Below are 16,731 nucleotides of genomic sequence, written 5' to 3' on the forward strand. Positions count from 1 at the left end.
GTTCTGCAAGGTAAAAATATTGTTTTTCTCAGTGGAGTTTGGTCTCTTTGACAAGGGCAGTTGAAGAACCGTTAACCGTTAACCGCTTTTCTGTCTGAACCACACTGTCTGATGGAAAGATTAGGCAGTAAAAAATACTCTTAATGTAGAAAACACCTAAACTGATGTTGATTTTTGGGACTTTTTTATATAGAAAATATAAATATAAATACATTTTGCTTCTGGCCTCCATCCACTGCAGTACATTGCTTAGCTTCCACGTCACCTCTCCTGTCTGCTTCTCCAAACTGGGGGAATGCTGACTGACATTTACTGTATGTAATACACTGACTATGGATAAGTACCCTTTACAACCCCAGTTCAAACAAATCCAAACTACCCCCCACCTTTGACTCATATTAAATGGATGTTGGCGTTCACAGCTCTGAATTATTTTTTATTCATCTGAGTAGCACAATGGTCCTGATGCTGGGCTAAATAAACACTTAAGGCACAGTGAATGAAAAACATAATAATGTTTATTTCAAACTGTGGCACACCATGGCTGATGCCTTTAATCTTTGTGAAGTCACAATTTTAATTTGTGGCTGCCTCCACTGCCAGATAAAAAAAAACACATTTATCATCAGTCAGTGAAAAAATTGAAAGACAGAATTGCCAAACCTGTCTGCTGCAGCCTTTAATTTATCTCATCCATATCTCCCTTTTTGTGGATCAGATACTGATGCAGCCTTTGGGGGAATTCTTGAAGTCATAGTTTTTAGATAAGCTGCAGATAAGAAACAGGAGCCTGAAAATCCACATACTTAGCACATAAAACCATTAACTGCTGAGCAGGGCAGATCAGTCTGTAGCTGTCACAGTTTCTACATGCTCTAACTGTCTGCTGAGGAGGATTTCTCAGTCATAGCCTGGGGTCACAGCAGGTCCCTAGAGGAGTATGTTTGCATGTGCAGCCTTTTTTTTTTGTGTGTGTGTGTGTGTGTGTGTGTGTGTGTGTGTGTGTGTGTGTGTGTGTGTGTGTGTGTGTGTGCTTGCATGGTGTCATATATCATTGAGTGTGATCTGGGTGGAGCTTAGACAAAGAGGTGGCATTCAGCCGGTCCCCCCCTGAGGAAACCCAGCCCTTATGCACTGATGGAGGAGAGGAGGATAGATCTCTCATGAGTCCACCTCCCTCCATGAACGTCCATTGATCTGCTCTTGATCTTCCTGCACACAGACACTCATTGTGATTCTGTTTCACTTGATGTCTCACCCTTCTCCACCCTTCTTGACCTCTTTGACCTATTCAGTGACTCGTCATCTCATTTACTTCTTCTTTTTCCCGTCTCTTAATACATTTCTGTCTCTGATCTGTGTCTTTCTCACTCCATCCTGCATCTTCTTATTCCCCCTTTCTCATAGTTTCTATTCTCTCAATGTTTTATATGCTGTCTTGCTGCCTCTCAGTCTTTTCTCGGTGCTCAGGGCTGCAGAATAATCCCCTGTGTGATTTCCCACTCTTGTCTTTTGTCTTGGCTTTGGCATTGCAGCCTTTATCCACCATGACACTCCAATTTCAGGGCAGATTGAGTGCTTTGACTGAGCACAGCATCTCCCTACTTTTTGAGGCACTAAAAAAAGAAAACAAATGCATTGATTCCACCTTCCAGGAAGCCTTTTTTCTCCAAAATGATATTATATTTAAAAGGATAGGTTTCATTACTGTAAAATGAGGATTGGTGTGTCTGAGTGAGTTTACATGCAGAAGAAGACCTCTTGCAAAAAGCTAATGTGAGACACCACCTAACTCCCATTTTCCATCCAATAAATTCCATGTTTGCTTGTTTTCTGTCCTGTGGGTTATTGTCACATAGACTTGATAAAATGAAATGCTGTTGCTCAGCTTACTCCTTCATTGTGGATGAAAAAAAACATAGCATGGCTCAATAAAGCAGTTAAAGCCTGGCTCAGGCTGCATTGATGTAGTTATCATTGTGCTGAGATGATTATTCCTTTGGTGAGGTACAGCAATATGGCTGTGAAAACATGTCTCATAAAAGGTGAGCTTACAGCAAGATTACCACTTAAAGGAGTGCTCATAAGCATTTTTATATTAACAAATGAAATATTGTAACTATAAAAAAAAGTTGTTGTTTTGAGCCCTCAGAGAATTAACTCTGCAGGTCCCCTCCGCTCTGTAGACATTTTCAGCTCATTGTTTTGGTTATAGAGACTAAAATTGTGATTCACTCAGACAGCTCTAATCACTGTTTCCAACACAACAGAAAGATTAACCCACTTTGAATATGCATCACCAAATGGCAACAGATAAGTTCGCGACTAGCTAAGCTACTAGTAAAGTAAGTGGCTAGCACACAGTGGTGCCATGTCATGGTTCTGACAGCTAATAATTATGAAGCCTCAATGGTCTGGAAATGTCCCATTGGTCGGAAAGCCCCTTTGACAGTCCAGTATCCCCAAAACAAACATGCACTGCTGTTTTTCGGAAAATACACTACACTGTGAAATCTGGCAGTTTGTTCTAACTTTTAATAATATTGGGAACTGATTTCCTTGAAATGGGAAACTGAAGACCTTATTTTATGTTTACTTTATATCTAAGTGTCAAGTTTACTTAAAATTTAGCTGTATTTACTTAATTTTGTTGAAGTTGTTGCAACTTAAAAATGACTCATAAACTTACCCTGTTCTTTTTAAGTGTTACCAACTTCAGTATACCAAGTAAGTCTGACTTAACTTAATCATGATAAAGAGGATTTTGTGAATGATGAAGTTGGATGATGTGCGAGTTAAGAAAATACAAATACGATTGACTAGTATGCAGCCGGCAGAATACAGATATATTGCACAGTATACTTGTTTGCTGAAGTTGCTAAAACTTAGAAAGAATCATTTAAAACTTCTCATTTTTAAGTTGCAACAATTTCACAATATTAAGTATATAAAACTAAATCTTAAGTAGACTTAAAAAGATATAAAGCTAACATAAATTAAGATTTGTATTTATATTTACTTACATTTTTTTCATGGCAATTGGTTTTCTTGAGTTTTTAAAGTAAAATCATCTTATCAGATTTTACAGTGTACACACTCACTCAAGCAGAAGCACATGGCTAATTATTATATAGAATGATGCCATCACATCTTTCTACTATGGCCAAGGCATCACTCGCCCAACTATGTGGTGCCCCCTACGAGGTGACACATTTAGCAGCTGAAGAGGGAGATACTTCCCACAAGAGTTGGCGGAGACCAAAACAGAGCTCAAGGAGTGTGAATATTATCCCAAAGTGGCCAAAACACCAGTTAATGCAGGTTTAAGGCCACTTGTGTACAGAAAACAACCGCTGTGATCAGCTTAAAGTTTTCATGGTCGAAACAAACCATCATAAGCCATTGTATGTGCAGAATGTTGTAACAGTGCTGGTCTTGTTATAATGCTTACTCAACAAATGTTGTCCTTTGTGACAAGTTGAACCTCTGTGTAAAAATGCTAATCTTTTAAGCTAAAAACAAAAAAACAAATAAGCCGTTTTTTAAAAATCCTTTTGCAGTCATTAAAATGTGTCACTGAAATGAATTCAAGCACTGAACAAACATACCCACTTTTGATAGCCATCTTTCAGACCTAAAATGAAAGTATTTACTGCAAAAAATGTTGGGTGGAGTATCATTCAACTCCTGACCTCCTCAAAGTCTTTCATAAATGTCAGAAACACATGGCAGATGACCTCCTACATATCTTGACTGATGCCGCCAAAAATTCAGAATTCCTTCATCCTTCAAAAGACTGATGTGTTGTCATGAGGACATGTGCGATGGGATGATAGTATTTTCCTTTATGCGTCACTTAATCACAAGATCTACTATCACTAATGCTCCTAGCGTCAGCCTGTCAAAGGCTGCTGTGTGTTTGCATGCGAATGACGAAGGAAGCTCTCTTGTCAAAGGCTGAGTCATGAGGTCACGATATTGCAGCTGTTCAGCTCCAATATGATCCACAAAAGAGGATCATATTGCATAATAAAGACATTAATCCATTTTTGTTTTTAATACGTGGCAGATGAACAACAGAACAATGTATGAAACAAAACAAAAGATGCTTTCTTCACAAATAAACGTATTGTTTGCTTTATATTTGTACATCCTTTTTTATCATCAGACTGATGTTTGGCTGGATTTCACTTCGTATGTGTGCAACCTTTGTGCATTTTAAGCTATTAACCTTGTTGGAAGCAACAATGCTTGTAGATAAAAGTACATGCAAGCATGTAGATGATCAACTTGCTCAGCTTTTTGGTTGTCTCCTGTGCTCTCTCAGGTGATTGAGTCTCTGGGCATCATGATCTACAAGGCTCTGGATTACGGGCTGAAGGAGAATGAGGAGAGGGAGCTCAGCCCTCCTCTGGAGCAGCTCATTGACCTCATGACCAACATGGCCGAGGCCGAGAGGGATGCATGCCCCGACGAAGGCTATGAGGCCACGGAGGAAGAGGATGAGGCAGAAGACGACCCTGACAACATCTCCAGCGTCCATGGCTACAGAGATATCCTCAAGGTACGTCAGGTAGCTTAGAAAGTGACTGTAGCTGTCTTTTCTATGTTTGTTCAGCTGTTGATGGCTATTAATGCTTAAGCTATAAATATATTTATATGAACAATGTGTAATGTGAAAGATGTTGCCCATAGTGATGAACCACAGATAATTATCACCCAACTCTGCAGCTCTCCAGGATATTTTAGTGTCTTTCAGCTCATTGTTTGCTAGCACTAAACCAGCCACTCTAACTCAAATTTGTTGGGTTGCTAGAAAAATGAATTCAGAAGAGCACTGTAGTTGCTTCATGTCTGCTGGATGTAGAAATATACAATATTTTTGCTAACACATTAGCCATATCAACTTCATAAGATCATAATACTGTATGTCAAACTCAAATGTGTTATTTGTAACTTTGTGTGATGCTCTGCCCTCGTATGGCCAACCAAAACTTCTTAATGCAGAATTTGACACTTGACTTAAATGTTAATGTGTTGAAGTTTTCAATTAGCTTAATTGTTGATTAAGTACTAAAGAAAAGCAAAACATAAAGAAATGTTTAAATGATCATTTAACAGAGGACTCTGCTACAACAGCTGTGAGGAGTCTGTATTAATGGATTCCTGTAATGGAGAAAGTTTACTTGACCAATCAATTGGTAAATTGAAGAACCAATCCAACAATTTGAATGAGATATGGCTTAAATGAAAGTACAGTAAGTTATTATAAGCAAACTGTGCTTAACATATTAAAGGCAGAAATACACATTACGTTGAATATTATTATACCTTTTGTATTGTTGGATTATTATTAATGACAAGTTAACTTGTAAGTATTTAATTGTTTTCAATTGGTATAGGGGAAGGTAATTACATTACATACTGTTATTATAAAACAATGCCTCATATATTGTAATCATCACATTTTTTTGACAAAAAAATGTAAAAGGTAACCAATAAATGAATAAATGTATTAAAGTAAGTATCATAATTCTCCCTATAAAGTTGTGGAGAAGTATCTGAATTCTAAGTAACTAAAAGTTGAAATTCAGTTCTTGACTGAACATAATCCACTGATGGCTTCCAGGAACAGATAATATCAGCGGGGGTAGCTGTTCATGAAAAGATGTTTGTGAGAAAATTTTCAACATGGTTCTGAAAACAGAGATTACAACCGCAGAGCAGTCTGCCTGCAAGCCTCACCCTCGCCGGGAGTCATGTATCTCTGCTGTCCAACGGAGCACAGAGTCACTGTGTCAGGGCTCACATGGCCTCATACTGTTTACATAATAACCACACACACACACACACACACACACACACACACACACACACACACGCACGCACACATCAGTGCTGCTCTCCATGGTATCTGAGCAGTGTGGCAGTCTGGCTGGCCCAATGGCGAGCGAGCTGTCAGTTTCGATTGTTTTCTCAGCGTTGTTGTCTCTGTGTGCTCCCTTAGTTCACCTTTTGTCCTACTGTACGAACCCTGGCTGACGTAGAATACACTATTAACTGTTTTTAACTTCGTGCCACATGAAAATAACAACAATAGCATATTCATTTACCATGGATACAGTCTTTTTTGTGTGTTATTCACACACTTGTGATCGGATGTGGGCAGAATAAAGCTTTCAGAGAGACGGTTGTCTGGTATTTATTTGTGAAATTTTCTCTTACTGAGACACAGTCTGGACAAATTGATTCCAAGAGCATTCCAGGGATTGACCAGAGGGTACCTTCTGTTCCTCTGAAAGAGACAAGGACGTATTCTCTTGTGTGTGTGTGTGTGTGTGTGTGTGTGTGTGTGTGTGCTGAGCAGCAGCATGGATGACCTCAAGCATAGTTGACTTGTCAGTTGTGCTCAGCAGTCTATAACAGTTGTTTACAAATGTCAGGGGTTTACTTTGTGTGTATTTATTTTGGCTCTGAGATCCTTTAGTAAGACTTGACAGAGTGACATCACCTGTCTGATATTCTGCACGTACAAAGCAGACTTGGCAAAATGCAAAAGTAGCCCAGAGTAGAGGTACCAGTTACCTGAAAAGGACTATTTTTATTTCTGGCATAGACTGAAAACTGAGAGTAAAACTAAAGAATCTGATCATGTGGATTTGTTTCTAAATTGAGGTTGCTATGGTACAGAAAAATGCCATTTAGCCAAGTGTAGAGCCGCAACAACTATCAATTAATCAATAAGGCGATTCATAGAAAATGAATCAGTAAGAATTTTGATAGTCAATAACAATTTTCAGTCATTTTTAAGAAAAAAAGACTAGACTAGACTTCAAGACTAAGTAATTAATTGATTTACTACAAAAACAATTGTCAGATTGAGCGATGATGGAAGATATTGTTTAGTAGTAGTGTAGTATTGTTCCTTCTCCAAGCATATTGTTGCTGAGTTGCCTGAACCATTGCCTTTTAACGAGCCAGCACGCAAATTGTCACCATACTTTTAGAACTCAGGTCACAGAGTGTCAAGACAGAGGACCCCGAACATTTCTGCCCGAGGGTACTTTGCATGCAGTAGATGCGAAACAGTGTTAAGTAATGTGATGCGATACGATACAGAAAGTTTACCATAATACATGCCATAAAACATACATAATTTAGCAAAAAAAAACCCTGATATTGACAGATTTTGAGTTTATGCTCTTTGTGAATTTTCCTTTAATAATTTTTGTGACATGTTTATAATGCTGTGTGAACTTTGTACTGAAAATCTCTCTCTCTGCTCTTCACTGTCTCCTGTCTCTTGCAGCTGTGCACTGCTCATCTCCCCAGTCTATCAGACGCTCCCAGTCACTACCAGGCAGTTTGTCGGGCTCTGTACACAGAAACCAGGGAGCTGAGTACTTTCCTGGACAAGATCAGGAGTGCCAAAGAGGTGGGTCATCATAATCTTGTCATCATTCCACCTGTGGGCTCATACAGCTATTTTTACATTAATTACATTAGTTGCAGTTTATTTTTATTATCTTTTGGGTATGCTGAATGCACAAGCCATTGCTTTATAATAGTAGTTATACGGTAGCCTAACACAGTCACACAGCCTAAATTTATTGCACGTCACTCCGCTCTGATGAAAGGTTACAGGGGGGTCAGTGACCTTTATATAAAGGAAGGCATCTCTTTCAAAGACTTAGCGCCGTGAACTTACATGCCTCTTGCACTGCACTAATCAACATAACTCTCACTCTCTGTGGCTATCAGTGGCAACATTATGGAACTGTTGGTGCCTATAGTAAGATATGGATGGATAACATGCATCAAGACATATATGTGACATATGGTGTGCTACTTAACATACATTTTGGAAAAAAACAGTATAGTTGCACAGTGTCAGTTTTTCTCCCTGCCTCTGTGCATTAAAGGTTCAAATGAGGAAACCAGCAGAGCATAAAGGAGTGGGAGATCTTGTCTGTTTCAGTAATAAGCCATCATTTTAAAGAGGAAGGGCTAGATGTAGGCATGTAATAGGCATGGACATAAGAGACACACAGAGACATGAAGACAGTGCTCAGACAGCCATGTCTCCTGGGTGACAGAGCAGAAGTGGTCAGCTGATACAGAGAGGCATCCGTGGTAATGACTGTGGAGAAAGTAATGAATGGACACATCAGTGCACTGACTAGTTTCCTCGAGCTATGACGTAACACCAGATAACTCTGATTCACAGCTTTCACAAGCAGCTTATACTCATTGTTATGCAGGTTAGTCATCGCTTAGACATGCAGGGACAAGTGCACAAAAGCTGTCACGTGTTTTAGATTGTTTACATCAAGTAGAAACTCCATTATATCAAATTTGTTCATTGAAAAGTGACACAAAGAAAAATAACACATTCACTAGTTTACAAACTTCCATTTGAAACATCTTAAAATTTCTATAATCACCCATAATACATACATAAAGTTCTTCAAATAAAGCCTGGATCCTTTGTAATTAAAAAAATCCAAACAATCCCTTTTAATTAAGCTATTAAAGGCATAAGTAAGAGTCTAAGACTTCACTTTGACATCTTTATCCATCCATTGCAGCTAATTACAATTCTTTCGTGAAACAAGTAACTAAGATTTCTCTTTTAGTGTAAATCAGGTGTTGAATGTGTTAAATTTTTCTTGTGGCTGAAGGTGACTTTATTATATTTTTCTTGACCTAAATTTATATTGTAGTTCAAAATACTTACATGAATAGTTACGTAGAAAACCAAATTTGCCATAGCTGAAAAAAACAGGCCTGTCTGTGTTTCTGGGCTGTATTTAAGTGTAAGTGCATTAGAAATTCCATGAAGATATTAATATATAAACTAGGGTATACAAGTAAATAATTACCAGTTTAACACTACATATATTCTGAAGTGCTGTGAGGAGGGATATTGCAAATATTCTCAAACATTAGTGACACTGGGGGCTGCTCTTTTACAAAGTGAAAAATAAAGTTCAGCCCCCTTCATCACTCCAATCACTTTTGCACAGGTGCTCACAAAATTGATCAAATTTTAGGGACTTGCACCTGTAAAGCATACCCACTCAGACACACATGCATACACACATGCATACACTGGTGGCCAAGGCTACCACAAAAGATGCCACCTGCTACTCAGCTCTTTAACATTCAAACACAATCACACACCAATGGAACAGCCATCGGGAACAATTTGGGGGTCAGTTTCTTGCCCAAGAATACTGACATGCGGACTCGAGAAGCCTAGTGTCAAACTGCCAACCTTCCGATTAGTGCAGGACCCGCTCTACCTCCTCAGCCACAGCCACCCACATGATTGCATATATGCTGTGCCAGAGGATATCCAACCAGGACAAAATCAAAATTGAAGTAAAAAGGCCAAATATTTGAACATTTTTGCAATTTCTTCTCACAAAAGGGGTTAAACTTGAAAATTGTGAGTGTAAGCACAAAATACCAGCTATCAGCACCTCTGATACAAAATGGCCATGTTAAGGTCACTAGTGTTGTAATGTCCAAACAGTCTGATGAAAATGTGCAGTGTGTGGATGACAGGCCGTGCTCTCACACCCTGTGGGCTGACAGGTTGAAGTGGGCCACTCTGAAGAAAGAGTGACATGTTTGTTGTGCGTGTCCGACATGGATGACAGTATCTGGAGACATGCTGACTCTCACTCTGCTAAGAGCACCAAGTTCAGCTTCTCAGCAAATATTCAGAGAGACATGGCTTAAATAATCATGTGTGAGACTTCTATGAAGAGTCTGTTTCTAATTTGTCCAAATACCATAAAGGATTAATGCTCCTTCAGTGTATTATTGTTATGCTTTCTGTTATGGGTCATGTGTCATGAAGGGGGCTGGCAGGTGACTTCCAGTTATTTTCCTCAGTGATTAGCTACGTTGCGCAGTTTGAATGCATCATAATCACTGCTTTCTACTTGATGAAAAGACTTGAAAAGTGGCCTGGAGAGAATTAAAAGGTGTTCACAATATAATTCTATCATCACAAATACATTATTGGCTGAAATTTATGTTTCCCAAGGTTCACATCGAGGCTGCTCCCCCAAACACAAAGCCATGTCCTGTTGTTGTACAGGGTCTCTCTTTTTTGGTTCTTCTACTCATTTATTAAGATCAAGTGAAGGAGTCATTTTGGGCTTTGTTTCTCCTCAGGAGCATTTTGGCGCTCAGCTGTGGGTTGGAACATTTCCCCACGAGGAGTGTGTGTGTGTGTGTGTGTGTGTGTGCGCGTGCGTGCGTGTGTGTGTGTGTGTGTGTGTGTGTGTGTGTTTCACCTCAGGGTTCCTTCCTGCTCTGCACTACCGCTGCTGCCCTTTTAGTGTGCGTAATGCATCTGAATGAATAGAGGGGATTTGGTTGGTTACATAACGCTCTGTTAGAAGAGAGGACTTGCAGTGTGTGGAAGGCTGAGAAAGAAGCCCCAAAAAGAGGAAATTGGGGACTGCAGCCTTTTTAGACTAGACAGTAAACAAGTAATATTTTTGGTGATATGGTGATCGGGTACACTATAATTACATTGACATTTGTGGTTTTGAGTGAAAATCCTCAACAACTGTTGGTTGGATTGCCATTGGCGAGCTGCTGTTGTTGGTCTCCAAAGGGTTAATTTTAAAATCTTTGCTGATTCTCTGAATTTTCTTCTATCTGCATCATGAGATAAAAAATTGTCCAACAACTTAGCCTAGAAGTTAGTGACCAAAAACCTGCAAAGCTATTGACATGTCCATCAACCCCCTCTTGTACTTTGTGTTTAGTGATAATTAATGAACGCTTGCATACTTAAACGTTAAACTGAGATGCTGAAGATAGGATTTATTATACCTGCTAAACACCAGTATGTTATAATTGTCCCTATAAATACATTAGCATGCTGTTTTTCTAGACTTTCAAAGTATTATCAGACCAAATGGATCAAATTTTGATAGTGAAACGAGTCATTTTACGGGGGTTGGGGGGTGGGTGTATCCACTGATATAAGACAACTCTTTCACAATGTGGGTCTATGGAAAACAGTATTTGTGGGCGCCATTACATCACAAAAAAAAAAACCCCAAAAAAAAACACAAGTTGCAATTCCATGTTTGACCCTTTCGTAAAATTGACTTTAAAGTTTGGCGCTGTTCGTTGGGGCTTGATGTAAATGTCCATGTCAAGCTATATGGTTTTGGTTCTTTGTGTGTGTGTGTGTGTGTGTGTGTGTGTGTGTGTGTGTGTGTGTGTGTGTGTGTGTGTGTGAGAGAGAGAGAGAGTGAGTGAGAGAGAGAGTGAGTGACTGTGTATGTGTGAGTGTGTGTGTATGTAAAATAGCCAGTGGGGCTCTGAGCAGCCCTCCCGCCCCCGCCTCCCAGTCTGTATGGCGGCGCTGTGCAGACCCACAGTGAATGCATGTTTATCTGTCCACCACCACCACAGCCACCAGCACTGACTGCCAAAGAGTTGCTTTGTCTGTCCACAAAGACGCCTCCTGCTGTTACAGATTCACAGAAAGCAGCTGAATTAGCAGCGATTCACAGAAACAACTCCGGCTCCTATTTGCTCATGGATAAGTGCCTCTTGTCAGCTGTTGAGAGCTAAAAACGAATAACAACCAGAGCAGAATTACCGACTACAAAAAAGGAGGCTGTAGATGCAGTTGGTAATTGCACTAATTATTCATGTGGACTGTTGGTTTTGTCCACACCGGGATTGCTCTGCTGTTTGAATTAAAATGCTATCCCCATCAAGATCAGAGCACTGCTTCATCAAACCTTTTGAAATGGAAATACGTGGCTTTGATGTGATTTCATGACACGCCACTCATACCAATGAGATAATGGTGTTAATTAAAAGCAAGTAGGCTGATCTCTCTTGGTGCTCCTCACTGGCTCCATTAGCAGTGTTATGATTTGATGGGCTGTTATGAGCCATTAAGCACTTCAGCACTACCTTACAACACTCAAGCACTGTATGCACTGTAGGCATGCAGAGTTATGATGCATTATGTTATGAGTGATGTTATGTAACTGCTACAGTGAGGCTACAGTCCGGTGGAGGCAGCTGTTCCCCCGGCAGGATAATGGTGAATTGTGATTTCCCTGGTGGGTTGAGGTCTTAACTCTGCAGTCAGCTGGGCAGACTGGGCAGACCCCGTGATTGTGTTATCAATCGCTCCTCTGCACTGACAAGAGCAATATAACCACAAAACATTCGCCAGCGGGAAAATATTGTCTGTCTGCCTACTGCATAAAAATGCTCACATACTTTTTGTCACATTTTGTTTCCATCTCTTGCTTGCTCTGTCAAACTCTTTATCTAACACACACACACACACACACACACACACACACACACACACACACACACACCTTCACGCACCTTCACACATTCATATTGTCCTCTGCTGAACTCTGCGAGCACCAGCAGAGGAATGCATGTTGCTCCTTGTGTCCCACAGACAGGCTGTCAGTCGGGCTGTCAGTGTTTTACAACACTAATGGCCTCACGTTGTGCAGGTTCAAACAGGTGTCAGGATGGAGGAGCTGCGCTTTCTGTTGACTGCATGGTAACAAGGGACTGTCTCAGTTTCATGTCTTGTTTCTTTTAACTTTTACCTTACATAAAAAGTGAATATATGCCATATTTTTCTTTATGTGATAGCTGATAGTATTTTTCAAGAACATACCAGCAGCTCTCTGCGGCTTTAGTGTTTCCTGCACAAAATTAGAAAAAACAAACAACAATCCCGAAATAATTAAAAGCTAAATTTTAATGGAAGTGGTTGGTGAGGCAGTGTTTCTAGTTAACATGCTAACATGCTAAAGTTTAGCAGGTACTAGTCACTTTCTCTACTAAGCATGTAGGCATGTTAGCATTTGCTGACATCATGAAATGTGCACTGGGCATAAAGTATAGTAGTGACTGTACTGGAGTTATTGCAATTTATCCTTTGGTTAACATTCATGCTAGAGTGGACTGTCATGGTTATCTATCCAGTGGTTGTGCAACGCCATTACAGTAGCATAGCACTGCAAGTACCACTACCTTTTTCTTTAAACAATTAAAGCTCAGCTTAAAGCTTAAAGTTCAGCAAAAAACTATATCAATCATATAACCTAGTTATAATGATAATCTTTTATTTTTTTAGACTTTGAAAAATTATTTTTAGGTCAACACCATTTTTGTGAAGACACAGGAATTAAAAGCTCCTATTAGCTGTTTGTGTTAAATTAAAATGTCTTTGTGATGTGTGAGCACGTGGGAGAGCGAGCGTTAAAAACTCTATAATCTTACCGTGACCTGTGCATAATTACACCGCCTGTAACACCTGAGCCCCTTATGTGCTTTACAGGCCACACTAACCTGCACTGCCACCCGTGGTGAATCTTACTTATACAGAAAATATAAACAGACAAATACACAGACGTAACTAATGTCTCCTACAGTAAGAAGCCGGTTTAAACAGGACAAACAGGGAGGACTTTGCTGGTCCACATGTACTGACTCTTCATTGTTTCTAGCGTCTATAATTCCTGATGTCCCACAGAGTCAATTTCCTTTATCATATTTAAACTTAGTCTCTTTTTTTTCCCCTAGAACCTCCGTAAGATGGAGGAGACAACAGAGGAGCCCAGCAGAGACCTGAATGAACTACAGAACGCTGACTGGGTAGGCAACTACTGCAGACTCCTGACCTTTGACCTCCAGCCTCAACTCACCCTTTCTCTTGATCAAAGTCTAACTAACATAAATAAATAAATAGGAAAAATCACACCTCCCTTTGATTTCACATTAAATATTCTCCATCTGCATGTTCCACAAAGGCATATTTGTCAATCCATGTTACACTCTAAATAGGCAGCGATTAAAGAGCTTCTCAGGAACCATTTTGACATGGATAGAACCGCTCTCCTTGATGAACCCTCCTTACTCTGTGTGCACAGAGAGGTCAGAGCACAGATGATTGCGATTGTCCAAATAAATTCATATTGAGAGGGTCATGGTATTTTCTATTTCCCCTTTTCCCATGCTGCCCTTTGCTTTGTTCGTCAGGCTCGATTCTGGGTTCAGGTGATGAGGGACCTACGAGAAGGAGTCAAGCTGAAGAAGGTGCAGGAGCGTCAGTACAATCCTCTGCCCATCGAGTACCAGCTCACTCCCTATGAGATGCTCATGGATGACATCAGGTCCAAACGCTACAAACTGCGCAAAGTCATGGTCAGTGCACAGTCTGGACCTCAGATAGAAAAGAAATGCCACATGTACATCTCCTGCTCTGCTTCTGCTGTACTATTGTTCCTACCCTGTGGGAAATTTCTTTGAGAAGCCGTTTGCGTAATAATTGTAAGATGGAGTGATGCCCTTTTGAATTCCAGTGTTCCATTTATTTGCTGACATGAAAGGTCGATCAGTTTTCTGTTATCGCGTGTCCTCTGGGTTTTGGGGTGGCAGGAGCCGATCCCAGCTAAATTTGGGCCAAATCCTAGCCATACCTGTAAAATGGTATCTATAAGCCATTTGGCTGGTAATATTATGGAAACAATTAGACAGTTTCTTGATTGTTTGTTTAACAGAAAAGTTATTGCAGATAGTATTGATAATCAAGGACAAGATGAACCAATGCTGCTTTATTTTGCGGTGCATTATTGTCGGTTGAACATCTTTTGGTTTTGGACTTTTGGCACAAACAAGACATTCAAAAATTATTGATTAACTCCCACAATAAAAACTATGATCAAAAAAATCGATAATGAAAATAACCTTTAGTTGCAACCATAGTTAAAAGTACTGTTTATGGTCCTTAGTCTTGATACTGGTGATTTGATTCTATTAGACTTCATAATCTTTTATGTACCCAACCCAATCGCTAGATAAAATGTTGGCATTGTACATTTCCGCAAACCACAAATACATTACATTTGAATGTTATTATGTCGAAAATACATTGAATCTTTATGTTGTTAAACAACCTGGTTATGTTTAGAAAAAGATTATGTTTTTGCTTAAAATGTATGGTACTGGTGGCATGATCTTATTGGGAAAAGTAGCGAGGTCTCTGTAAAAAAATAACAGCTTTTTGTGGGACCATCCCAGCTGACGAAACAGTGATGGGTCGTTACAAAACACCTGCATTTGGTGCCTTAAAAAGGCAGTGGAAACACAGTAAAGGCTTAATAAATCACTACTGGTTTTGTTGTTTGTTGGTCAGGAGCCATGTTATGCAGCTTGGCAGGAGTCTCCCTTAAGTGTCATATCATGCGCCATACCTCCATCTTCTATCAACAAAATCAGTTCATATACTATGTCACTTTAGAAATGTTGATATGATAGCTATGAAATGTGCAAATGTAATGTGTTTGTGATTTACAGAAAATGTACAATGCCAATATTAACCTTAGTGTGTAATGTGGTATGAGATTATTCAGCTTTTCCACGACACGCACTCTAACTATTAAACAAACGTCTGAAACAAGCAGGATTCATGAGCTAGATTTTTATAAGTGAAGACAAGGATCATAGCCAATTACATTTTTATGACTTTGTGTGCTTGTTTATGTGTTTTCATCCTGTTCTGTTGTTTCAGGTAAATGGAGACATCCCACCCAGGTTAAAGAAAAGCGCTCATGAAGTCATACTGGAGTTCATCAGGTCCAGACCACCTCTCAACCCTGTAAGTACGACTGAAGATCATGGACTTAAATGTCACAACCCATCCATGTGCAGCCTGTTAAAAGCGGCATTAATTAAAACAGAGCAGTGAAATGTCTTCAAATGAGTGTATCAGCAATTCTTCAAACTCAATAATATCGTCTTGTGACTGAAAAAAGCCAAGATGCCAGGACTATTATAATTATCATAACGTTAATACTGTAGTTTTCTTACTCAAGTTTCTCTGCACTGTGAACTCAGTGAAATGCTGCGTTCATCAGTTCTCACTTGTTATAAATCTTACTGCAGAACTCGCAGGCGCTGTTTCAGCAGGGCTCATCTCTCGTTCATGAGGTGAACAATCAGTCACAGCAGATATGAGGAGGTGGTGATGAAAACGCCGCTGCCCTCTGGCTACAACCCTATTTGTTTGTGTCAGTTGTTGTATTCCACTCTACTTACTCCCGGTCAACAGTTATATTTTACCCTCCATCAATCTGCGCTAGGTGTCAGCTCGTAAGCTTAAGCCACAGACTCAGCCTCCTCCGACGCTGCATGAACGGATCTTGGAGGAAATCAAGTCTGAGAGGAAACTTCGGCCGGTGTCGCCTGGTGAGATCCGCAGGGGCAGACTGGGTAAGGAGCCTCACCTCTTCTTTGCTCTCGTTGTTGCGCACACACATGCACACTGTCATGCACATAAAAACATACTTCACTCTGAAATGTAATTTTTAAGCTGAAGTATGGTGCTGATGCTTGCACCTGCTGGGACGAGTTCAGATGAGAAATGTGTCATATTTTAGTTCTTTTTACACTTTACTACACTATTATTTGTGCATCTTCTCTTTGCTGTTGTAGCTAATGCTGTGTAACCTTTTACATTTGTGTTGCAACTAATGCCTTTTATTGTTTTGTTGACCACACTTTGCAATGTAGTGAAAGTTTTACATTAGTAGTAATGCTAAGTGTCTGCAATTCCTTTAATACTAACAATGTTAAAACCACTAATGTTTCTTAATGTCAGTAATCTCTCACCATTGGCTGTGGCTTATTTGAAATCCTATTATCTCC

General features: G+C 39.8%; 1 protein-coding gene across 6 annotated transcripts in view; it reads left to right on the forward strand.

Moving 5' to 3' along the window:
- Positions 1-16,731, forward strand: part of spire1b (spire-type actin nucleation factor 1b) — a 47,947-nt gene that overhangs the window by 14,483 nt on the left and 16,733 nt on the right. For all 6 annotated transcript variants that reach the window (XM_088083890.1, XM_088083889.1, XM_088083891.1 and 3 more), the window contains exons 3-8: positions 4,328-4,564; positions 7,310-7,435; positions 13,609-13,680; positions 14,065-14,229; positions 15,596-15,682; positions 16,167-16,296. In XM_088083890.1, the coding sequence (XP_087940016.1) occupies positions 4,328-4,564; positions 7,310-7,435; positions 13,609-13,680; positions 14,065-14,229; positions 15,596-15,682; positions 16,167-16,296 (817 nt within the window). The remainder of the gene's footprint in view (positions 1-4,327; positions 4,565-7,309; positions 7,436-13,608; positions 13,681-14,064; positions 14,230-15,595; positions 15,683-16,166; positions 16,297-16,731) is intronic.

The sequence above is a fragment of the Plectropomus leopardus genome, chromosome 11 (genome assembly GCF_026936395.1).
Source record: "Plectropomus leopardus strain MGB_pleo_1.0 chromosome 11, ASM2693639v1, whole genome shotgun sequence".
NCBI classification, from domain to species: Eukaryota; Metazoa; Chordata; class Actinopteri; order Perciformes; family Serranidae; genus Plectropomus; species Plectropomus leopardus.